General features: G+C 48.4%; 1 protein-coding gene across 1 annotated transcript in view; it reads left to right on the plus strand.

Annotated features, from left to right (window-relative positions):
- SHQ1 (SHQ1, H/ACA ribonucleoprotein assembly factor) overlaps positions 1 to 4,461 on the plus strand; it is a gene marked incomplete at both ends in the record, with an annotated part of 47,374 nt that extends 42,913 nt beyond the window's left edge. The window contains one exon of the mRNA XM_084269854.1: positions 3,813 to 4,461. Coding sequence (XP_084125980.1) covers positions 3,813 to 4,461 — 649 coding nt within the window. The remainder of the gene's footprint in view (positions 1 to 3,812) is intronic.
- Between the last annotated feature and the right edge of the window lie 20,957 nt (positions 4,462 to 25,418).

Consider the following 25,418-nt stretch of genomic DNA (forward strand, 5'->3'; position numbering starts at 1 on the left):
TTCAGGCTGCCACAGATGGGCTTTGCTGGGAACTTGTAATGATTTCCCTTTCCTGTTGCCATGATTCTGTTTTTTTTTCCCTTGTTTTATCCATCTCCCTTTATGCTCAATCTCTTTTGATTATTCTTTTCATTCCCAGTTCTTCTATAATCTAAAACCTGTGGAACAAGATTAGTTTTTTTGTTTCTAGCACATGGAGAAACTCCTGCTGCCCAGCCAAGGATTACAGCAGTTCTGCCTTGAAATTTTAATCCCAGGCTACGTGGACAAGACCTGAGATGCCTGTGTTGTTACCTGTTCCTCAAAGCTATACATTAAACAAAACATGCATCTGATCAGTTTAACCTGTAATTAAACATTTTCCTTAAGCAACTGACATCTTGATAACTAATAATTATCGTGTGTAGCACCTTTAAAGCCTATTATGCATGTTTATGTAAGAACACTATTACCATAATAATAAGATATCATTACCACGAATGTGCATACTGAATGAGCATGTCTTAAAGTAATCATGCAATTCCATTAATCATACTTGAAAAATTAAAGTATTTGCTGTCTAATCTCAGAAACACTACTCAAAAGATTTCCCAAACAGCAGGACCTGTTTACTGCAAGCCTTTAATACAGGGTATCTCATTTCTGGTGCCTCTTTTTGGTTTGTTTTTGGTTTTTTTTTTTCCTGAATTGTTGCTAATCTTTCAGCTAGGGAAATCATTAGCTCAGAGAACCCCAGCCTCCTGTTGAAAGCATTTCCATGCTCTGATTTTTATGCTGTTTGCCTTGGATTTTTTTTTTTTGGTCCAGGGACTGCTGCGACCTTTTCTTAAGGCTGTTGTGAAATGCACTCCTGAAACTCAGTTCTCCTTGAAATTAGATAATTGCCTTAAACGAGATGGACTGATAGCTAATTGCAGTTCTGTTAGTCCCTTGCACAGGGGGAGAGAAAAAACTCAAAAGCTGTTCAAGTGCTCTTTTTCAGTGTTGTTTTTTTTTTTCTTAGAAGAATCTTCCAATCTTAGAAGATTGGAAAGTTGGGCATTTATCTAGGAATTTAAGAGTGTGATAATTCTAGTTTCCATTTGTCATATTGAAATGTTGAGCTCTATAGACTGTCCATTTCTTTCTCTGGAAGAGACTTGATGACCAATGTGAAAGTTAGGAGCAAACATTCAGCCTGCTAAGATATATCTGGGTAACCAAAAAAAAGCTTCTTCACGTTGTTTAAATGAAATACCTGATGTGGCTAAGGGCTAAGAAAATAGTAAAATGACCTTCTAGACTTTTTAATGATTTATTAGAAGATTCCTATTGTGGAAGGATTCCTGTTGCTGTAGAGAAATCATTCTTTTATCTGTCAGTAGTACCACATCTACTTTAGTAACAGAATGTGTTGAGACAAATTAGTATATCACTGTGTTTTCTGCCTTAACACCTGGCATTATAATCTGGAGCACAGTGAAGTGGTGTTAATGCCACCAAGTGCGTGGTGCCATACATCTCCCGACTGCTTGATTCAGTTATGTGACACGTTCCTGTATCTAAGGTGTTAACTGCATTTTAAGAGAATAGTAAAAGAGGAGGAGAGGATTTGAAGTGAGTGATTGAAAGGACTAATTCTAGCAGAAAAATACACATGAAAAATTGAACAACAGAAATGGGGGGGGGGGGGGAGAAAAATTTAGGGTTGGGAAAGAGCGACAGACATGAGGGAAGAGATGTGAGGACAAACATGACTTTCAGGATTGATTCTCCATCTATGATGGCAGCAGTAAAACAGGTAAGTGTGAGGCTCAGGTAGCTGGAAGATCTGTACCAGAGGAAATCATTGTGCCTGTGGTTGGTTGCTCTTGGTTGTCAATGAAATTAGAAGGAGCTACATATAAAATACACAAACCAGTGTTTTCTGTCACAGTGCACACGTAGTTTTTGGGGCTGCTTATATTCTTGTGGACAGGCAGTAGGGTGGGAAAAGGATTGTATCTTCCTATTAGCAGCTCTTACAGGGGAAGAGAACATGTGCACATGCATAGGTATAGTTAGAAGGAAAGAAAGACTGTTTCAAAAGCCAAGCAAAATGTTTTCTGACAGAGCTATAAACTCTCCTGACTGGGGGTATAAACCAGCCTCCCACCAAGGTGTTCAGGAAATAGATTCCCTTCCCTGGTACCTGTAGGTACCTGCAAGGCTTCATGAACCTTTCCAGGTATCACTTGGCTTCTTTTTCTTTCTTTTTACCTGTGGAGCTGGTAGAATGCTCCCTTTGTCCCCAGCTGGCTTGGCAATTTCTCAAATCCACCATAACTTTTCAAGTATAATTCGAGCTCTTGACAAAAGTAAAATGGAAATATATCACCAAAAAGAATGAATGAGAACAGTGTTCAGTAAGCAGCTTTCCAAAATTTGGTACTCATATTTATGTTGGAGGCTGCTGGGGTAATGTGATTTAATTCTTAACTTTAGATTTTAAAACCCCAGAAATAGAAATTGTTCTCTGATGCTTCAGTTACTTCTGGGAAGTGGTTATTTCTTAGTTTTCTAGTCTACTGGTTGAACTAAGGAAGTTTAATGTGTTTTATGCCAAGTTCAGCTGTTAAATGTTGCAGTGTCTCTAAAATGTGCAAGAAGCTGCACTGAGTTCCCTTCCCCCACTTCTAAATCCAATTCCTTTAGGAGCAAAAAAAAAAAAGTAGTATAAAATTGAAGCGTCTGTGTTATACTGAGTAATTATGCCCCCTGGGAAATAGAATATAAAGATCTTTAAAATCGTTCAACTGAGAGAACAAGCACTTTAACTTTTGCCTCGCAGGAGTCATGTATTACATTATCAGCTACTTGCTCCAGTGTCAGTGTGTCATGCCTTGCAGGTTAGCAGGTTTGGCAGAGGAAATGAAACCCAGTCAGTTACTGCAGGATTTATAGTAGACCTGCTGCTGCAGGAAGTGGTGAAAAGTTGATTGATAGTCTGAGGCAAAACTCTACAACAAGAAACAGGATGTATGTTTGCTGTTTTATACCCGTTCTCCCCTCTGCCCCCCACCTCCATTTCAAGGCACTCTACTGTTTTTTCCTCTCTGTTTATAAATCCATGATGCACTTTGCTGGTGAAGTACATGCTGACTTCAGAACACCTGAGGAGTGCAAATGGCTGTACCAAGGGTTTGAAGCTGATGTAGTGTGCCTGCTTTAGTGGAGGTGTCCATCTAAATGATCCTGGTATTTTTGTTGAATTGTATCTCAGCTGAGTTACAAGTGAAAGGTAAAGCACATCTACAGGCAGAGTATCGAACACCTCTGCTATCATGGGGGGCATGAAGCTACCTGTGAAAGGAGGATTGTGTATCTCTGAGGTGGACCCGATCAACTGTGCTCTATTGATTCTTCTGCATAAGAGAAAGGGAGTAAACCACAATGATCTTGCTGTATAGAAACTGAATCCAGCAAGCCACATGATGTGAGGTTTGCTGTGAAGGGCAGCATTCCTGAAGAGGTTTCCTCTGAGGTCTGTTTGCCCTTGCTGCACGCTGCTGAAACATCAAAGCAGCAGTATCTTCTCTGAAAGTGTCACCAAAGCCTTTCAGTGGGACACTGTCTAGCTGTGTGGGAAAAGTTACCAAAATGGTAATACTTATGAATACTTTTGATTCTCCTCCCTCCATCCCCCTTGGCATCTACTTATACAGTCATCTTTCCAAGAAAGTTGTTTGCAGACCAGGCACACACAGTAGGAATGCCGGAGATTCGTGTCCCCGTTATCAAATGGGAAAGTTCTGTTTGTAAAGTTAAATAATATATCTTGTTCTTTGTTAAAGGTCAAAAAAGTTGGCTGCACTCTCTGAATCCTTGCAGAAAACCACACTCACAAAGTCCCACGTGGGATTTGAGCTAGAAGAGCTGGAAGCAGCAGCAGTGCTGGTACAAGAGGAAGAGCGCACGCTGAAAGCTGCTGGCACAGTTTCCAAGCAACAGCTGCCTTCCTCTGAGTCGGAGACAAGTGACTCTGAAGAATCAAGCAGTACTTCATCATCTGAGACAGAAGGCTCTGATTCAGATGAGCGAGAGTCCTCAAGCAGTGAAGATGGGAAAATAAATTCTTTACAAGGCATGCTTCAAGAGGAGAGGACAGCTCCACTTATTGACTGTAATGGATTAAGGCAGGGCACAAACACTTCCACGTTTGAGGTTAGTGATGAAAAATCAAAGGTTTCTTTGCAATCTACATCTGTTCCTGGAAAATTGATAGAAGAATTAGAAAAGCAAATGCACACTGCAATTAGACTTTCAGAACAGCCTGAAGGATTGGCTACTGCAAGCTGTGTTTTACAGGAACGAGAAGAAAGCTGTGTATCTGAACCTGACAGACTTTCAAACGATACTACTGGGAAGGGAAATTTCTTGGAGGTGTCTTCAAAGATGAGCCCGTTGCTTTTCCTTCGCAGCACAAATGAAGGTGAAGACTAAAGGGCTGTGTTAGAACACGGTGTGATCCTCTGGCAACATGGCTTATTGCTATAACAAGGTGTTCCCAAGGCTATCCTGAGCTGCAGAAAAAAGTTGATGCTTTCCTTCTTTGTTGTGTTGACAGTTTGGAGGACAAGACTGCTTGAAAAGAATTGATATGACTGCATGATAGATACCCTTGTAGTTAGATTTTTATTTTTCTTCTCTGAGTCAACAGAGTCTCAATTTCATCTCTGCGTGTGGGAATGAGTAATTTCAGTAAACTTCTAGAAACGGTTTTCATTTAAGCTTATTCAGTCATAGGATGATGTCCTAATCAAATCCAATTGCAATGATTTATAGCATTGCTTTAGTTACCTTCAGCTGTTGGCATTTAGGTGAAAAGTGTCCTTGCTGTGTTTGTGTAAACTTGTTTGTGACATTTTGCTGCATTTTCTAAAATTCCAAATGCATTATAGCTAAACCACTCAAAAATGATCGTTACGAATTTAAGTCTAAATAGTGCTGGTAAATTATTTTTAAATGTAAGAATATCTTCTATTTTTTTACAAAATAAATTTATCAATGCAAGATAGAAGGGTCTTCTGTTATTTCTAAAAGATTAGAAGGGTTATAGCTTATTTCTGCCATTCTTACGTAAGTTCTTTCAGTACTTGGGTGTTGTGTTATACTCTTGTGCTGGTTTTGAAATGTTTCCACGTGTGGACGCTACTGTTGCTATTTAAAGAACAGAAATCCTAATTAATTCTTGTTTCTTTCTGCATATGCTCTTAATATCACCACAGTAATGCTAATCAGAATGAAGGAACAACATGGTTACAGTGGTCTTAGGTATAGGACTGAAAGGAAACCTGTGCTGGCTAGACCTGGCTTTGGTGTTAGTCTGTCCTGTAACTGGCTCCTTTTTGCCTTTGTGAGGTTAAAATAATTCAGTGGTTATATTTTGTGCTAATTTCTGCCAGCTGTTCATAGGTTCTTGAAATCATGTGGCTTCTGCAAATTATATGCTGCTATTCAATGTCTTACAAAAGGATTTTGGAGGGAGGCAGGATGGGACAGGGACCACCAGGCTTGGCTCAGCAGTGTGACGGAACAGGAGCGCCTGATTCGTGCCCCTGGAGGAGCTTGCTTCTCAACCTTCTTACTATGAAAAAAGCATATAAAAGTCCTCAGCTTAAAGACTTATTCTTCACCAATGCTACACCCTGCTGGAAAGCAGCAGGCTAGCTCTGTTCCCGTGCTGACTCCTGTTCTGTAAGAACTGCAGCCCTGATCTGCTGGTATTTTTTATGTTCTTAAATACCTACCGGTCGCTTAATCAGTCTCTGTGTTCTGTTCCCCAGGGGAGGAACCTTTCCCATCTTGCATGTCAGTGAGCACTTACTCTTCTAAATGCTAGCAATAAAATCTACACTGGGGCTGAAATCACACAGCATATGTCTGAGAGAGGTGCTTAAGGGTGGGGGGGGGGGGGGGGGGGGGAGCAAAAGTAACCCAGCTCCCCCTCTGCCCAAATCACAGGTGTGAACTCAAACTTCCTTCAGCTGAACATGGGCTGGGAAAAGCTGAGTTCTGATGAGTTGGGAAATACATTCTGTGAAAAGGGATAGGTGTTGGTGTTTGTAATATCCCATGTCTCTGGCATCCTTTTTTTCCTCCTATTCTCCCATTTTGTGGCAGATCATTGAGGACAAAGTTCATCTCTTTCCAACAGACCTGCTTGCTTGCAGGGCCTGGGTACCTCTCTAGCACAGACAACATCTTTTGTTGATCTTCTCCCCCTTTTTGTCCAGTGTTGATGCTCATCAATGCCTTTTTGCAAAGCTCTGGGGAGCTGATAATGAATGCTGATTTATATATTGATTGATAGCAGTTTTATCTGACCTTTAGTGGTGCTTGATTGTAGGGGTGGGAAGTTTTCCTGTACTGGGTGATAAGATTTTTGCATGTAGCTGCGTTAGCACCCCCAGAGAGCCCAGAATGAGCAGCTTCAGTATGACAGAAGCCTTACTTCTCTGGAAACACACACACACTTGTAAGGAGCTCGGTAACCCTGTGTCCCCAACACTGAGGCTTGTCAAATTCATCAACTACAGATGCTTGGGGGAAACAAAAAAACCCCAAACCCTGACCCCCAGCCCAACCCCTCAATCCTGTAAGCTGCTGTGGGCTCTGAAAGGAGTGAGTGAACTCCAGCAAGGAGTCAGATTTATGTAGAGGAGTTATTTGGATGAATCCATAGGAATTGTTCTCAAGTTTCCAGGCTGGAAATCAGTTGATGTATGAGGAACTTGATACGTGTGGAGTCTGTTCTCTTGGTTTTTGGAATTCTCCCTGTTTCTAGTGCCCCTCCCCACCCCAAGCTTATTTCTAGCACAGCCAATACTTTCTTTTAGGGCCTTTATTGTTCATCATCGTAATCAGTCCAAAGGGGACAGAACTGCAGTGTCTGGACAAAACTCCTACTGCAAATAAGTTTGACTGGGAGCTAAGCATGAGAGGGAAAGTTGCTGGAGAATGGGAAAGCTGGTTGTCTGATGTGTATGGAGTGCTCTGGGGGAGAGATTAAATGGAGTTGGAAATTAACTTGTTAAGCTGCTGAGGTTATGTTAGAGATCTAGGCTGTCTGAAGAGAGCATCTGTGGCCCAGCCTTATGTTGTGGTGGTGGTGCTGAGCTCCCCTGAAGCTAACTGAGGTGGCTGTGGGAAGCTGGCTCCAGCCAACGTCCTTAGGACAGCACTGACCTCAGTTCTTACCTGGACCCAAGAGAAGGCAAGGTCCTGTTCCCAGCCCTGCATCTTCGGAGGTGTGTGAGCTGTCCTTGCAGGAAGCTGATCTCCCTGGGTAAGTGAATGGCAGCAGCCTGGATTTGTGCCCAGGCCCCTGGGGGGAGTCTGCTTTCCATCCTCACTGCTGCCTGGAGTGCTGCTCCTGCCAAGGGTGGCAGGAGAGGGATCTGCTGGACCCTGGTTGTGCTCTCATGGGGGTACGTGCCAGCCCTGCTGTCGAGCTCCTGTGTGTAACTGAGCCCTGGTAAACGAGGGTGAAGGCAGCCCCAGTGCTCTCAGGCCTCAGTGCCAATGCTTGGCAGGGCTGGGGGCAGCACAATGTGTGTGTGTGAGGGGGGCTCCTTACATCCAGGAGTTAGCTCTGAGAGAGCAGAGATGTGCTTGGCTGGGGAGACACCTGTTCTTGCAGTGCTCTAAGTGAGGTTTTAAAAGCAAGTGAAATATAAGAAATAATAGATAAAACTTTTTCTCCACAGCAAGAGAGTCTCACAGGATACTGACACCTTTGCATTTCTTCCCCCAAAGAAAAAATTAGGGCTGAATTGATTGAATAATTGATTTTTTTTTTTCCCCTCAGGCTTTTATGATTCCAGCCAGCTTTCTGAGAAGTTCGTAAAGGCTTTGTTCTATATCAAAAGAAGAAAGCATCAATTAGACTTGATTTAGTCCACTAAATGATAAATGTGGCAAAGAAATTGATGCAGAGCACCGGAGTGAAGGGGCCAGGCAACCCTCTGCCATTGACACAGCTGAGTTTTGTCAAAGCCTGAGCCGACTGTCTCAAGGCTGGAGAAAACAAACAGGGAAGCACATGTCAAACAGATAAATAGCTCTGCTGTTTAGAGCCCTCCACGGAGGCCATTTGTCTCCAAGATAAGGAAGAATGCTCTCCAGAGCTGGGAGAAGATAAGCTGGGAGAACAAAATGAATATGGAATTGCTGTGGGTGCACTTGGGTGTTCAGGTGCAGAGCAAATGGCATACTTCCTCCCTGGGGTAGGGTGCAGCACCCAGGGAAGTGTCTGATGTGAACCTGTGGGCGTCAGTATTTCAGCAGTGGATGATCTTTACACCTTTACAGCAGCAACCAAAGGGTGTCAGTTCTCTTAGCAAGTCACTGACTTTTTGAAGGATCTTCCCAGCCTGTTGTGGATCTGTTTCCCTCCTCCTTAGTGGGAAGTGGGCTGCAGCCTGTGGTTATGTGGGGATGTGTGAGGCCTGATTTTGCACTGACACAATGAAGGGGGTTGTAGTCCTGTGGTACCCATAGTTCATGCTGTTTCTGTGTTCTCAGGTTTTGGAGAAGTGACAGTGCAAAGTCTCCACAAATGCTGCGTTCAGAGACCTGACTCAGATGGTCTCTGAAACGTGCCTGGTAATGTTGCTTTGCATTTCATCACAAGTTTTCTCATGTTCAAAAGCCACAACACGATTCAGCACAGCTGGTGGCACGTGGAGGATGCTCAAGGTCAAGAACACAAGCTGCATCCCTACGGTGAGGACCGAGATGTCAGCAGAGCTCCGTGCCCCAGGACACCTCTGACACAACAGCAGGTTCTTTCTGTGGGAGAAGCTTTCTTTGCTCTGGTGGTGCTGGTTAGAAAATGGGAAAGAACAGGAAGTTCCAGGTTTATACACCCACAAGGTGGGCAGGTGGTCACCTTGCTAACCAGTAACCCGGGAGCTCTGCGGCCGCTCCCTCGCTTTGCAGTTGATGTTCCAAATGACTTGACAAATCCTTTTCCCTGCTTTCAGAAGAGACTGGGTCTGACTCAGGGAGGTCCAGGCTGTGGAAAGGGAACACAAATACAGTGAAAAAGAATAAAGCTCAAATTGGAGAGCAGAGACTTCTTTCTCTGCTGCTTGCTTGTGCTGAGCAAGGGCAAGAGGCTAAAATCTGCGATTTCTGTTGTATTCTGTGTATAAGTAATTGGGTGTTTAACTCAGGGCTGTTAGTGTGTTGGGAGCTGCAGTCCTCATCCACAGCTGCTGGAGCTGCTGCCCCTCTAAACCCCTGAACATGAGACAGACCCAGCCAAAATTAGATGCCAGAAACCTCTTTGAAAAGCAACAAAGGGATGTGTCTGAAGGCTTGGCGCTCTGTTCCACTGTGCATGGCTACCTCTGCAAAACAGACCTCTTGGCCCCCAGCCCAGGGGAGCTGTGAGGCCTCATCACCACTCAGATGGTACTTTGGTGGCTGTCTTCTGGAAAGCTCCTGTTCTCAGGCAATCCCTGGGCAGAGCCTTGCCTGGATAAAACCCACCGTGCGTGCAAGGCTGGTTCTAGCCCTGCAAACAGATCCCTGGTGTTTCCTGTTGGCAGGCAGATCACCTTCTTTGAAGAGCCCAGCAATTTAATAGTGCCTCTCCTTCTCATCACCAATTTGTTTCACACCAGTCCGTGCATGACCCTGGTCAGCACAGAAACCCCATCGTGTGCTGAGCTGCTCTGGGAGGTCCCATCTCTGCACATCACACCCCTTGTCGCATTGCCAGGTCATGCAGCACTTACCTGCAGCGTGCCTGCTTTTTCCATCAATATATTCTACTGCTCATGCTTCTGTTCTGTCACTTAGGTACAGTGAGACCACACCATTTCCTGCCTTTTCTGGGGTAGGAGCTGCTGGGCAGGGAGCACAGAGTCACCTTAAGCAAGGTTGTGCCTGGGGAGAAGGTTCAGGTTTGGTCAGGAGGCAGAGGCTGCCTGTGCTTGGCCTCTGCACTTGGCCTCTGCCACACAAGCTGTGGCTGTCCATGAAGGGCAGGGAAGGCTGTTGCTGCTGCTGCTGCTCACGATGAGGGTTTTGCAGCCTTCACTTGTGCTTTTCAGCCCGGAGTCAGCGGTGGGGTGAAGGGCAGCAAACGCCACTCACTCTAATTATGGATGTGTGAGAGATTTGGGAGTGTAACTCATAAATGGTGATGAGATGTTCAAGGCATAAATCAACTGTGTATCAGGAGGAGAGCAAGCTCTGCTCAGCTGTACTGCTCACAGCCCGGGGTGGTGACCTGGCTCCTTGTTACCCTTCCTCTCGTGTCCGCAGGTCTTGGCCACCACACAGGAACATCCCCTTTCCTGTGGCAGATAAATTGGGATTCGTGTTTTGCCTTGATGTAACTCCTCCTCCTCTAATATGCTGCATTGTCCATTGATTTGCCTAATTATGTGTATTACAACTGCGTAAGGCGCTGGGTAGCAGCAGGGGTCCGTGCTGTGGAGAGGAGGAGGGTGATTGCTCCATCTGTTCCTCCGAGCTGCCGGGAGAAGCGTCGGGGAGCGAAGTGGGAAATGGAGGGGAGGAATTACTGTTTAGTGCAGGTGTCTCTGGAAGGGGAATCCCACTGCCAGGTGCTGGCAGGCAGCTCTCCCGAGCTCCTCGCGTGCTTAATTACCCTATAGCGAGTCTTCCCGTCTCAAATTAGAGCAGGCAATTGCAACTGAAGTCTTGAGACAAAGTGGGAGCGTAGCAGTGCTTAATCTATTTCACTGCAGAGACCTGTGCTTCCCCTCCAGCACGATTCATGTCCCGTTCAGTGAATTGAAAAGCAGTTACATGGAATTAGGTGATTAATTTCAAAATCTGAATGGGGAAGTGCAAAAGCAGATAAGGTCAAAGCATCTGAGCCTGTGAATCTCCACTTCAGTGGTGTTACTCTAAAAAACAAGTGTAATTTTTTGTGCCATGGATCATGGAAGAAGTTTCTTGCAACCATCAGAGCCAGAGTGAGATGTTCCAGGCAGAGCACAGGGATCAGCTCTCATTTGCTTTTCAGTGTTTGCAGTCCTGGACAAGTAGCTTAATGTCTCCACAGCTGCTTCTCCCTCACAGGCTCTCAGGATTGCTGATGGATCAATAGTGGCAACAGGATAACGTGTCGCTCGCTCTCCTGCGGATCTCTGCTAGGCTGCTAACGACTGTAAGTAGGCAACTCATCAGATCAGCCTGTTAGCCCAGCTGGAAAATACCAGAGGAATAAAATACGGTCAGAGTGTGTTATGTGCTATCGTAATGAGTAACGCTCAGGGACTGAAACATCCTGGGAATGAAGCACTTGGGAGGGGAAGGCTGTCAAGAGTCCTGGTGTGAATCCTTTTGTGTGTTAAATTGCCTTGGAGTGGAGTTATGTGCTGTGTGCCTCTGTGCAGGTTTGGTTGTGTCCTAACTTTTCTGTTCCTGGCAGATTACTCAGGAGTTGTTAGCCCTTTCCTTAATTTAGGAGTTAAATTGTCTGAAATGATCACATAACCAAGAGTGCAACAGAAAGTTGAGGTTTCTGGTCCATCCTTCCTCTCGCCTTCCCATGCTGCTCCATACCTGTGCTGAGGGATAGATCCCTGCAGCTGGGAGCATGGGAGTGAGCAGAGACTGCCTCTCCCTGAGATCTGCTTGAAACACTGAATGTGTTTCCTCTGAACTCTGCAGTGCACGTACCCCTCAGGCTGGCAAAGCAGGGCCGTGCCTGCTGCCCTGCAGAGCACAGGAGCAGAGCCCCTGGCATGCCTGGGAGCTCGCCATGGCACTGAGCAGGAGGGATCACACTTCATCCCCCGTGGTGCCCCAGGCTATATTGAAGTTGGAGCTGTGAGGATCTTCTATGATCAGAGGTGCTTTGCAGCTCCCTGGTCATTTGGCCGTGGTCTGAAGTGTCAGGTGAGGGTCTGGTGTGAGGCACCAGTGGAAGGTTCCCTGTTGTCTTCAGATACCCAACAGCAAACTTCACCCCTCACGGCAGCGGAGGATACGTGGGGTCTCTGGGAGTAAGAGGAATAACTGTCTAAACCCAGGGAGAAGTCTTTAAGAGATACTGATGCTGGTGTGGTTGTGCTCTATGGCTGGGATCCTTAGGGGCTTGAGTTGTGAATAATTAGTGATTTGTCTTTCCCCAGCTCGTGCTATGCTGATGAAACAAGAAGCCTGTGGAGCCTTGATGCCTACCTAAGGAAGAGTCCTGACTCATGCTTGGCTTTTTAACCACAGAGCAGAGTGGGTGCCAGTCTGTGAGTACAGGCAGCAGGGGAAAGCCCCTACCTGTGCACACAGGAGTGTGTGTTAATTCACTTTTCAAAGGGGCTAAAACCAAAAGTCTGAGGAGTTCCCCCTGCGAGGTGCTTTCCCTGGGTGCTGCTCAGTTTGCAGCCTCCACGGTAACTGCTCCTCTCTCTAATGGGATCCTCTCACCGGAGAAAACATCCTGCTTCAGATCTGAAGTGCTTGGCAGAAGCTGTAATTGAGGTGTGAAGTGACTTTCCACACAAGAACCTGCCTTCCAGTGCTGGGCTCCTGAGCACTGTTAGAGGAGACTCTTCGGTAATTAGCTGGTTTTAACTGGGTTTGGAAGCCAATTTCTACTCCTGCTATTCTGCTTGGAGTGCTAATCCTCCAAGCTGCACCTTAAATCCCTTAAAACATACATGGACACATAATAATCCATATAACTGAGCATACATGTGAATATGAATACACATAAAAAGAACAAAATATTTTTGCCCCCAACTTTATGAAAACCAAACTGCTATCAATGTTCTTTCTAAATACTGATAGCTACTAGAGCAGGAGTTCTGGGCTTTAGAAATATAGTTTAAGATCAGTTTTGCTTAACAAATCATCAGTTTTATTAATTTGTTATAGATTTACATGACGAGAAGAGAAAGAAAACAACCCTGTATTAGTTGGTAGGATGTATGATTCATATTGATACGAGGAACTGGGTGAAGTCCCACACTGGTCCTTAAAAACAATCAGTTGGATTTGGGCAAGCTGTGGGAAGGTATCTTCATCAACAGTGTGTTTTGGACCCTGACACACGTGTCTGTGGGGGGGGGCGGGAAACAGGAGGTGTGCAGGGCACACCAAGGTGTGTGTGAGCACAGTGCCTGTTCCTCAGTTTGTGGGATTGATGAGTGTGTTCCCTGGGGCCTCTGACCCAACCAGACACTGCAGAAGGGTCTGGAGCCACGGTATTTCTGGTTTTCCTGCCCTCTGAATTCCTTGATTCTGGGCAGGTATTTCCACTAGATCCAACCCCGGGCACAAAAGAGGAAACAAGGGGCTGAGGAGGCGGCGCTGGGGCTGGGAACAGGTAATTTCAGCTCCTTACTCTGTCGCTGCTTTCTGTCCTGACTGCAGATACCTCCCTTCTGCTCCTGCTGCCTGGATCCCCGGTCCCTAGCAGGGCAATAGCGTCGCTCCCTTGCTGTGCAGCAGCGCTCCCTGTCAGCAGCACTAACGAGGTGAGATCTCTGCATTCTATTTTTGCCACAAACTGCCATTTTACAGACAAATTACTGAAACTGCAGGTTAATCGATGTTCTGGAGTCACCGGACGGTCCAGCATAACCAGGCCTGCACGTAGGGGAAGAGCAGCCACAGCTACAAGCTGCAGCTGTCAGAGCCCCACTGTGCTACAAACATTAGATGAATGTTTTATAGATCAGGGAAAAAGGGCTGGATGAGTGACAGCCGTGGGGAAAACCTGAGTACCTGCGGACGTTCCACGCTGGAAATGTGGTTTGAGCGCTAAACTGACCATTGCTTTACACCAGCAATTACAAGCTGTGTGGTAAAGCAGATGGGAGCTCCAGGGAGATTTTAAGCTGGGGTAATGGAAGCGTGAGGTAAGGCAGGAGGAGACATACAAAACTCCCCTGGAGAGCGCGAGCCGTGCAGGCTGGAGTCCCGGCTGGGTTTGGTCCATGAATGTGGTGGTGGAATTCTGTTCCGGGTGCTCCCCTGCTGCCTGCACCCAACCCTGTGCCTGTCTGGAAACGTTGCTCCTGCTCAGGAGAGCACCCCACACAGCAGGGCTGTGTGAGCAGTCACAGTGTGGGTCTGCTGCCTGCGCTGGAGCTCAGTGGCTCTTTAATCTGCCCTAAAGGCGCAACAAAAAGGCATTAAAGCCAAGAGTCTGTTTGTGGAGGTTCAGCCAAAGGAGATGCTGCAGTCCCTTAGGCTGTGCTGTGTTTTCTGCAGTGTTCCCTGAGCTCCAGGTTTTCCAGGCTTCGATGAGACTTTGGGGTGCTGCTGTGTGCTGTTGGAGAGCCACCTCAACAAGGGCATCCCGCTCAGGTGAGGGACGGGGAGAGTCCTGTGCTTTTCAAACTCTGTTGTGGCAGCTGATGTCTTGTCCCGAGCTCAACCTTGTGTCCTTCCAGCAGCCTGGCACGGCAGATTCCCTAGAGCAAGAGGCTGGGAGCTCTGCCAGAGGTGAGACCACAGCTTTCCTGGCCTCTTCCCCCACTGTTCAGCTTGTGTCTTGCTTTGGGGAGTGTAGACAGGAAAAAATGGACATGTTTGGCCTAAACTTTAAAAATAAACTGCTGACTTGCAAATTCCATCGGCTCCAAGGGATGCTGAGGTGCCCAGCAGCAGCCTCTGCCCGCTGTGGCTGGGGTGGGGTGGGAAATCGAAACCTGGAGATTTCACAGGCAACAAAAACGCTGAGGCCTGAAGAGCTATGCAAAACAAACTGAAGAACTCAATGAAAAAACTTTTCCAAGTCGCCAGCCTGTATTTTCACTCCACCCTAGTCCAAGACCAGCCCCTGGCAGTTATTTGCTGGCTGAGATGAGTACGTGGGCGTCTTTAATCTCGAGTGCTAAATGGGAGCAGCAGTTTCAGTTTTGGCAGACCCGCCCCTGAGCCCTGAGTTCCGAGTCTCCTTTTTCCGTTACTTTTTTTCCCCTGTTGCTACAACAATTAATTAAGAATGGTTCTGCTGAACCCTGTTGATTCATTTGGCACTTGGAAGCTTAATGAGGTGTAAACCTGCAGACTGCGGCAACGGTATAGCTGACATGGTAATTTATATCAATTGGTGTGATTAGCCCAGGTCCTCAATCACCCCATTGTTTCTCCCTGCAATCTGTCACAGCCCTAACAGGGGGACCTTAACGCCGGGTTTCTGTTACATCGGTGGTAATGCTCTGGAGGTGCTGCTAACAAGGGGAGTACGACTCATGTGATGCTTTGAGAACAGCAACATACAAATTGCTTCTGCGATAACATGTACTTTTCACTCCGGAGATGACTGAGACCCAGGGTTCAGAACCGCCCGCCCTCTGCTCCGCCTTTGCAGCTACAACAGCTGCGGGGCTGGGGTTGTGGGTACCTGCCCGAGGTACAACCGCCCTGCTCTGCTTGCTGTGACATCTGGGGAGGGTTTTCTTTAGGGCACCTAGAAAGCCCCCGGCCGAAGGTCCTGCTTGTCGTGGGCAGTTGGAGCCCGCTGGGACAGGGCTGTGAGAATCACTTCATGGGCTGCTGCACTCGCCCAGCCGTGATGTTATTCACCGGTAACGATTCGTTCTGCAAATCTGGTCCAGGGGATGTTGGAGCCCTAGATCTCTTCTCCCTTCTATCACAAATAGCAGAGGGGTCAAGGAGAGCAGCTGTGACCTCTCTGCAGCCCTACGTGCCCCACTTATGTCACCAGCGCTGCCACCATGGTGCATTAACTTCCCCAGTCCAACAGAAGGGCAACTGGTCAGAGCTTTGGAAAGGATTTTGTTGGTGAGGTAGGACAGAACATAGGAGGACAGGCTCCTTTTGGCAGCCTAGGCTCAGCAAAGTGAACAATGAAGATATAAATCAGCAGCCACAACTCCTCTGCTCAAAAATAACTGTGTTAAGGGTAAGCATTTGGGTAGGCTGTGCAGCTACGCAGGCTCTGGTTTGACAGTATGTGGCCTCTTGCTGTATTGTTCCCAGGTATCCCCTTCCACATGTGCCATGGAGAAGGACACTTTGTGGGCCACCAGCGAGCCCACTGCCGCATCCTGGCTTGGGATAAGGGCTGGGATAAGCAGCAAGTTCAGTGGTGAAAGCTGCTGCTGAAGGCAGAGGAGTGTTGGCACAGCAGGACGTGTGAGGAAGTCCCATGGGGCAGCAGCTTGATAGTTCAGTAGTGGGTGGTGAATCAGTCCTGGTCACAGTAACCCCAGGCGTGTTGCAGGCTTGGGGCAGTGACTGGAGAGCTGCCTGGAGGAGAAGAAACTGGGTGTGTTGGTGGGCAGCCGGCTGAACATGAGCCAGCAGTGTGCCTGGGTGGCCAAGGCAGCCAACAGCATCCTGGCCTGGATCAGGAATGGTGTGGCCAGCAGGAGTAGGGAAGTGATTGTTCTGCTGTGCTCAGCTCTGGTGAGGCTGCATCTTGAGCACTGTGTCCAGTTTTGGGCCCCTCACAGCAGGATGGATGTTGAGGTGCTGGAGCGCATCCAGAGGAGGGTGAGGAAGCTGGTGAAGGGTCTGGAGCACAAGTCTTGTGAGCAGCAGCTGAGGGAGCTGGGGCTTTATAGTCTTGAGGAGAGGAGGCTGAGGGGAGACCTCATCAGCCTCTATGACTGCCTGAAAGGCCGGTGCAGAGATATCGGGGTTGGTCTCTCCTCTGGGATGGCAAGCGAAAGGACAAGAGGCTTGAAATTGCCCCAGGGGAGATTTAGGTCAGAGATCAGGAGGAATTTCTTTACTAAAAGGGTTGTCAGGCCTTGGAACAGGCTGCCCAGGGAGGTGGTGGAGTCACCATCCCTGGAGGTGTTTAAAAGGCGTGTAGATGAAGTGCTGAAGGACATGATCTAGAGGTGGGCTGGGCAGGGATAGGCTGTGGTTGGACTCCATGACCTAAAGGGTCTCTTCCAGCCCGGGTGATTCTGTGATTCTATGATTCCAATCAGGCTAATTGAGGCTGGGCAGTTTATATGGAGATGGGGATACTTTTGTTTAATCTTTTTTTTTTTTTTTTGACTGATGAATGGAAAAATAAACAACCCCCAACTGAAACAAGAGATGTGAGAAACTGAGCTACAGCAAAATAAAAACACCTTAAAGTATTCCCTTAAAATGGGTCCCTGAAGGGGTTGGATGGATACACAGCTAAAAAACAGTACAATTACAGTAAAGATCTTTTTAATGTGTGCAGAACCAGCAGGAAACTTTAAAGTTGATTCTTGTGGAAAGGAAAATCTGCCATAAACTCTGCATATTGGATGTTATGGTTTTAAGCTGAGCAACAAGCACAGGCAGGTCCAGTTCTGTACCAGGACCCCGCTCCACCACTGCAGTTGTGTCAACTCCTTTTAACACCCTTTCTACCTCCAGTGTGAGGAGTCCTTGGAGTAAATGAGTGTTTGACCCGTATCTATTGAGAGCAGTGTTCACTTTGGGGCCTATCTAAGCCCTGTGTGGAGAAATATAATTTATTTTAATGATATTTAAACTAATGAGCTTGGCTTATAGATATTTTTGAAGCCCTTGATAGGGGTTCAGTCGTGGGACAACATGCCACTGGGCACAAATGCTCATTTAGTCTGTGAAATGTCAGAGAATGGCCAGTCTATTAGTAAAGTGCATTTTGTTTGATTTTAAAGAATATATTTCCATAAATTACAGGCCTGGGAAATAAAATAAATCAGCCAGCTATTCAGTGAAATCTTAAATGTTAATTGAGAGTCACGGGAGTGATGTGAGCCAAAGGAGAGAAGGGCATGGGGAGAGGGGGGAGCTGTTGGGATGGCTTGGGTGGGTGTTTGCTCAGAGGCTTTGCCCATGGGTCTCCTATGAACGTGTTCACCCCAGGTCTGTATTGACTTTTTCTGATGAGAACCCTGGCAAGAAACCTCTCCAGGGCTGGGCAAATGTCCTGCCTCCCGTCCCCCCACCGGCTGCTGAGCGGGTGGGGGTCAGCTGGCTGTGCTGGCAGACTGGGAGTGAAAAGTGAGCCTGGGGCACGGCTGAAAAACTGTCTCTGGACCAGAAAGGTGATGGTCAAACAAGTGACACTGGGTACCTTGGTGTGGGCACTTGGATTACCTTGTGTGTGGCTTGGTACGTATGAGGTTAGCTGTCTTCGCTGCAGACCTGGGTGGATTTTGGGTGCTGTGGTTGCTCCTTGCACATTCCTTTCGACCTGTTTATTTTGCTTAATACCAGGGAGCCACAGTGCCCTGTGAGGGAAGATGGCTTCTGCCAGTGGCACGCCAGTGGTAAGCTTGAGCCCATCGCATTCGTAGCATCCCTGGAACTTTCCAGGAGCAGGGAGGGAAAACCATACCCGTAAGGTCATCGCATCAGGGGGCATGGGAAGGGAACAGAGCTTGTGAGGGCTGTTTCCAGCCCTGATGCAGGTTGATCTGTGCCAAACCTGCTCCTGGGAGCTGTTTGTTGAACTGATTCTTGAGCTCTGCCAACACTGGAGGTCCCCCAGTGCCCCACTGCTGTTGCTGGTTCGGCTGTAGCCCATGGCTTGGGTGTATTGTTAGAGGGCTGTGGGTTTCTCTTCCTCTCTCTGTAGCCATGTGAAGCTCCCTCATGCCACAGCAGTAGCGAAGGGAGGGGACAACTAAATCACTGTCAATCCTGTCTGTGGGCCAACCCTGAGGCTGCCCAGCACCGGCACGTGGGACCTCGGATCTGAGAGTCCCCCGTCTCCTTCCCTCTCCTGTCACACGAAATGCTTTGGCCTTGTGCTGTCTGCCCTGCTCCCAGCTCTCAGTCCGGGGGGGAAGGAGCGAGCGGCGCCGGCGGGCACCGTGCAGCCAGCCAGGCTGCTCCACAGGTAAAGCTGCAGCACCTCCGAACGCCGGCAGCGCGGGGCCGCGCCGAGCGGATGAAAGATTAGAGTGATCAATTTGGTGAGAAGGGAGATTTTTCTCCATCTGTCCACCCTCAAGGCTCTATTTCCTCATAAACCATTCCCCGAGACATCAAGAAAATTGAAGCTGCTCAGAAATGGAAAAGATAGTTAGCCCAAAATGAATGAATATCCGATACAGTGCCTGGCTCTCCTGAGACAGAAGGGAAGCAGCCAGCCGAGCCAACGGCTTTCCTGCAGCATGCTGATTTTTGTTAAAGCAGGCAAGTGCCTTTGCAGCCTGTTGTTTTCACCCAGCATGGCTCATTTCCGAGCGGCGCCGCTCAGGGAAGCGCATGGCAAACTCCCCTCCCTCACTGCTTGGTGATTCTTTCTCCCCAAACTGTGCTAGACTGGGGAGGGATGAGGTGCAGCCCCCAAAACTCAGCTGCTCTGTGTACCCCATCCGTGGTGTTAGTGCTCATTAGGAAAGCCTGGGGCTGAAGGGCTGGTCCTGGCTGCAATTCCCTCACTTGGAATATGGGCTCCAGGCCCTGAGGCTTTCTGTCCATGGCCGAATCTAATGTGTTTTTTCTTAAGGGACGAGCAAAAGATGAGGAAGACGTTGTAAAGGGTGTATGTTTGTGAAGCTTTCCTGTCCTGTGCCTCAGATCCTCTCGGTTTCATTCACACTGGGTGCGAATTGTTCGAAGCAGGAAGGTCACGGCTGGAGGGCTTGGGCAGGTGGGACCTCGGGGTGCAGCGGCCACCTGCCTCTGCTTCCCCTGCAGCTGGATGAACAGGAGGAGAGTAATTGTGGGGCACATCTGAGTGTGCTCCCATCCCCACCCCTCCCTGGTTCTTGTGAAGAGTTTAACTGCCTCTTCCTTCTCCATTAGTGTTCAGGGTTTTTTCCTTACTGCTTCATTGAAGACCATCTCTTACAACCCCACCTAGAGGCTTCTTGCCAGCCTCGTGTGCTCACGTGTTTGCAGACTTACTGCATGTTCTCTCAAACAGTTTTCAAGCCACCTGACAGTGTCTTATGGGCTTTATATTTTCTTTCCCATCCCATTTTTGAGCTACTTTAGACCTCCAGGTGCACATCTACTGAGCTGCAATCACAGAGGAGGTCCTGAGGCAGAGATGCCATTCCCATCCTGCAGCACTGTCTGCAGCACAGCCTCTCAGCATGTACAAAGACCTCCAGAAGCTGCAGTTTCTCCTGCTGCTCCAAGCTGGAGATGCCCAGGTGCTCATCAGCTCTCCTCCTTGCTGGTGATGGCTTGTGTAATGTAAGAAATCTCAGAGCTATTGGTGTCACAAGTCCTTAATTTGTCGCCTTTCAGGGGAGATGGGGAGGGGGACAGGTGGTTCTTCTGCAAGATGCCACCCATGACTCCTGCAGTTTTAAATTCTGTGCTTGTTACAGTCTCAAGGGCTCGATGGGGAGGGGGTGTGAAGGAGGGATGAGTAGGGAAACCCTAGGCTGGACCAGGTGTGATCACCATGGGCTGGTGTGGGAGGCAGCAGCCATTATGCAGACAGGCCAGGAGGAAGGGCTGACACCTCCAGGTTTGAGGTGCAGCGTTCCCCTTGCTGGGTGGATTTGCAGGTGAGCCTGCTGAAGGAAAAGCTGGGTGGTTGTCTGGAGGCATGTGGAGGGCTGGGCATGACCAGGGCATGTGAGCTGGCATGTGCTGTGTGCCTCAGGGCATCCCTCAGCCTCTCTCATAGCTGCATTCAGCTTACAGACACCCCGAAGGCCCAGGGAAATGGAGGCACCATGTGGTTTGATTCTTGCCTAAAGCCACGGTTCTGCTAGGAAAGCTCCTGTGTGTCCTGTTCTGAGCCTACCTGAGCAGCCCCCAGCAGCTGGGGCTGTCTCCCACTGATGTCCAGAGGCAGTGGCTGTGGTGGGGAGGCCATAGTTTGGGGTTCTTCACAAGATGGAGACCAGTGACCTCAGTCTGAGGGAATGAAAATCACGTGTCCTACAAAAATACCTGAGGCATGAGCTGCAGGTGATGCTGGGGGGGTTACAGCACAGGGCAGAGACCCATGGGAGTGCCTGGCCTCCTCTCAGCCCCTTGATGCTGCAGGTTGGGCTCAGCTCTTCCCACAGGCACCGTCCCCCTGCCCGCCCCAGCCCGAGGCTCCCTCAGGGATTTCGGATGTGCCAGGAAGGGTACGAAGCACCACGCTGCTGGAAGCACGAATGCAGGACCAGTCCTTTTCCTACCAGCTGTCAAAAGGTATCATTTAATCTCAAATAGCTCTCAGCAGCCTTGTTGTTGTTGTTGTTGTTGCTGTTGTTTCCTCCAGTTTGTTTTAAGGAGGTTGTTGGGTGTGAGAAGCAGGAAGCGGTGTCAATAACACAGTGGGTTTTTCTCTTCACAGACACCCTTTGAACTCCTTCCACTCTGCCTCCCCTCCAGTTACATTTACACACCCTATAAATAACCTTCTAGTGCTTTGAAATGCTTTTATTAAAGCTAAAAGGGATTTTTCTCCCCCCCCAAATCCAGTGTTATTTTCTACATTATCTGTAGACAACCTTCAGAATAATTATTATAAATGGCTTTGGGTTTTAACCCGTCGCACTGTGTGTGCTGGATGAGCAGGAAAGCTGTGTGTAAAAGCAGCAGCAGCTTGTGAGGATGATGATTGATGCCATGGGACTCTGCCAGCCCCAGCTCTCCTGGCAGGTTGAGTCTGTGGGGCGAGGGGAGCCAAGGCCCAGCCTGTCCTGGGACCTTTCCTGCCCATGGTCCTCCTCAGGAACAGCTGCCACGGGCACGTGCAAGTTCCTATGTGAGCACTGGATGTCTGTGTCCTCCAGTCCCTGTGCTCGATGTGGCTGCTGGGCAGCACTGGGAGCAGTACTGGGGGAGTGAAGGTACGTGGGTCGATGTCACAGAATCACAAGGTTGGAAAAGACCTTTTAAGACCATCGCCCACCTCTCTGTACCCTCCTGTCAGGTAGTTGAAGGCAGTGATAAGGTCTCCCCTCAGCCTCCTCTTCTCCAGACTAAACATCCCCAGCTCCCTCACCTGGGGATGTCCTCGCACCTGGGAGGATTTCAGCATGATCCAGCTCTTACTGACCTGCATCTCCTTCCCTGGGTTTCTGATACTAGTCATTCACTTAAGCTGTGGCTTAAAGCAGTGCTTGGTGTAAGTTTTGTTATGTCTTCTGGAGTCGAGTCACTGGAAAACCACACAGCCCCATTAACATAGTGCTTAACGACAGCAGATGAAGCTTTCTGGAAACTCAATGAACCGTGGGGTAAGACCACTCCTCCCAACCTTGCAGCCTGCAGTAGTATTTATCTCTGCCTCTTCTTGTCTCACTGAATGATGAAAACCTTGTTCACCACCATCGCTCTTCAACCTTCTGTATCTCAGCAGGTTGCTGGCAGTATGTTACCCTCCAGCACACAGGGGTGAGGGCTGGGGGTGTCTCTGCAGGGCTTCCTGGTGAATGTCCCTTGCAGCAACCCACTGTGCTTTCTGAGGAGGGATGGTGTCTCCCCAAGATGAAGCGTGGCTGCTCTCATCCCAGGGTGCCACATGTTATGGTGTTTGACAAGCCTCGTATTTCAAATGGAAGTTTAAGGTTTGGTGCAGGAAGGTCCCTTACCAGGTATATGAGGCTGTTAAGGCACTTCTCACCTCCATTGACAAGTCATGTCACCAGTTTAAGCCTGGCCAGTCAGTTGTGCTCTCTGGAGCAAAACAAGTCTTTGACCTGCAGCTTAAAGAACCCACAATGCAAAGAGCTGATTTATTTTGAAACAAAGAAAGAAAAGAAGTGAGAGATTGCAGTCCCTTGCAGGTCACCATGTGGTCTGTCTTAAGTCAGCTTCACTGGCAAAAGCATATGCTTTTTGGGGAGGGATTTCTAAAGTTGTAACTGGCTTGCAGTATTGTTATATCTAAGCAGAGATGAGCCATGTCACGTTGCCTACGCGAGGTGGTCTGGCTGGATGTGCCCAGTTCTTCTTGCTGAAGGTGGATGTAGATGGGCATTTCAGAGCAGGTTACTACCTTGTGTCAGCCTAAAGTCTTTTCTCTGGAGACTGAGGAGGTGGCCGGAAGCTCATGAGTGATTTAGAGGACCTAAGAAGTTATCACCTCTGCCCTCAACCAACTGATTGCATGAGCAACATTGCATAGCCCATGATGAGAGAGCTCTGCTGAAACCAGCTTCTTTGCATTGCTTCTAACAATAACTGGGTTTTCTCAGCTGCTTTCCCCACCACCTAGTAACTTCTGAGTTACCAGTGGCCTCAACTCTTTGGCTATGAATCTCCTAATTTACAATGTTGACCTGAAAGTGGGAGAAAGGAAGAATTTGATAGTCAGGAGATGGTAAAACTGCCACATTATTTTGAAATGATGTAAATACTCCTATTTGCAAGCCTTTTCCTTTCTCCCCTTGCTTTAATATCTACAGATGGATGGTTCAAAAAAGACAGCCAGCTCCTGAATGTCTAGCATGAGGCTAGAAAGTTAAGAAACCTTTAACATGATTTTAAATAGACTAAAATATTGTAACAGCAATGGCAGTAATGGATTAGATGTTCTTTGATGCATTTACACAGACTCTTTTGCAACTGGTGTAACTGGTTTGAGGTGGGAGGTTTTGGTAAGGTGAATGATAACAAACCAAGAAAAAGACTCTCAGGGAAAGTGTTATTCTTGTGGAAGAGTAAAACACTGGTCCTGAAATATTTCTCACCATGGTGTTGGTATTATTGGGGCAGAGTGTTTTGGAGGAGCTGAAGGAAGGGGGAATTTTCCTGACCAGCGTGCTGTAAGCCTGGCAGGTCATTTTCTATTCTATATGGAGCTGGTGCAGGAGAGCGCGAGCGATGAAGGGCATTAGCTAAATAAGAGATGATTTAGTGGTGATGGCACTGTTGGGCTGCGTATCCCACAGCTGCTAAATTTCAATATAAACTCATAACTCTGGATGCAGAAAGAAGTGAACACGCACAAGAGACTCTTTCTGAATATATTTTCCCCCCTCTCTCCAATAAAAGGCACAAATAATAGCGTATTTTTCAAAGTGCAAAGCACTTTACATTGCAAATAGTTACATTAAATTTACATTTCATGGGTGAGTGGCCGTAGCCGCCGCCTGCCACGTCCTCGCTGGTGACACTCCAGCAGTTGTACATGATCTACAGCCCGCCGGACTGTGCGTGCCTGGGCTGTCCGGGATTAGAGGTGGCTGGGAGCAGAGTGCTGCTCAGCTCCACAAGTACCACCCACAACCTTGCCTTCAAAGTCACAAGGTGCTGGAGAGCCAGTGTGGGAGCCCGGGTAGGGGGGGGAGAAGGCCTTGTGCAGCTCCGGAGTGGTTTCTGGGAGAAGCCAAGGAAATACCGGTACAGGAGGGATGTGACTCCTGTGCCCTCAAGGTGGGGGGTAGGGAGACACCTCCTATATTTTGAATTATTGTTGTTTTAAGGTAAGAGGCAAGCAGCACACTTCCCTGCAGCAGAAAGCCTGCAGAGACTTGGAGCTGTCCCAGTAAAGGTCAATACACTCACCGTCCCTGTCTTCTCCAGAGATAACTGATGCAATGCAAACCCTGTGCTGACAGTTTTGCCTGCCACAGGAAGCTCTTTTTCTGCTGGTCTTTGCTGGGACGTGCAGGATGGCCACTATTACCCCCCTAACACCCTCCTGCCATGGGCGACCTTTGTGTTGTGCGTCGGTAGAGGCAGTGAACAGGCTCCTTCAGGGAGCTCACAGGTCAGAGCCGTCCTGGCAGTTACAGGTTCCCTGATTTTCCTAATTAGACACAGTGCCCCTCTGCTCCTTGTGCCTGCTGCTGCTATGCCAAAGGAAAACTGGGTGCTCCCTGGGGCTGGGTGGGTTGTAGGGATGGGTGTTCAACCCCCTGGCCATGGCTGTGTCCCTCTGCCACCAGCACATCGCAGGGATGGAGCAGCTCTTACCTCCCTCGCTGCTTCCTGACGCAGTTAGGAAGTGTGGGGACTTAGGAAGTGTGGGGACCTTTTCCTCTCCTTTCTTTGCTTATCTGCAGCAGCCTTGGTGACTTTTCTGTCCGGTCCCTGTCATGACCTTTCTGCTCAGCACATTGTTCTATTTCTAGGCTCAAGTTTCATTGTTTGTCATTTATCCGTGTTGGCTTTGGCACCTGTTAGCCTGGGGTATGTGCCTGAGTCACTCGTTACCTGGCAGGGATTGTTCCTCGTTAGTCCTGTGCTGGCATTTACTATCCTGGCAGCCTTGAGATGTGTGAGGTGCATGAGGCTGGGCTGTCACGGCTGCCTTTGCGACCATGGAAAATTAGAGGTGGCTTGAGAAGCAGTGCTGGGGTCTGGCCCCATCTCAGGAGGGAGCAGTGGGGCAGGGGTGCCAATGTGGGGAGCCCCAGGGGAGATGTGTGCATTCCCCAGCCTGGCCCAGGCATGGGACAAGCTTTTATTCCCTGGGGGATTTTCCCTCCCGTGGTGGGGAGGATCCTGGGGGATCTTCCCGTCCCGTGTGGGTTTGCCTGCCTGCGCTGCGGGTGCAGCTTTGCTGGTGTAGCTGCAGCCCTGCTCACGCCTGCTCCTTGGGA

This window comes from Gallinula chloropus (assembly GCF_964237585.1).
Source record: "Gallinula chloropus genome assembly, chromosome: 12".
NCBI classification, from domain to species: domain Eukaryota; kingdom Metazoa; phylum Chordata; class Aves; order Gruiformes; family Rallidae; genus Gallinula; species Gallinula chloropus.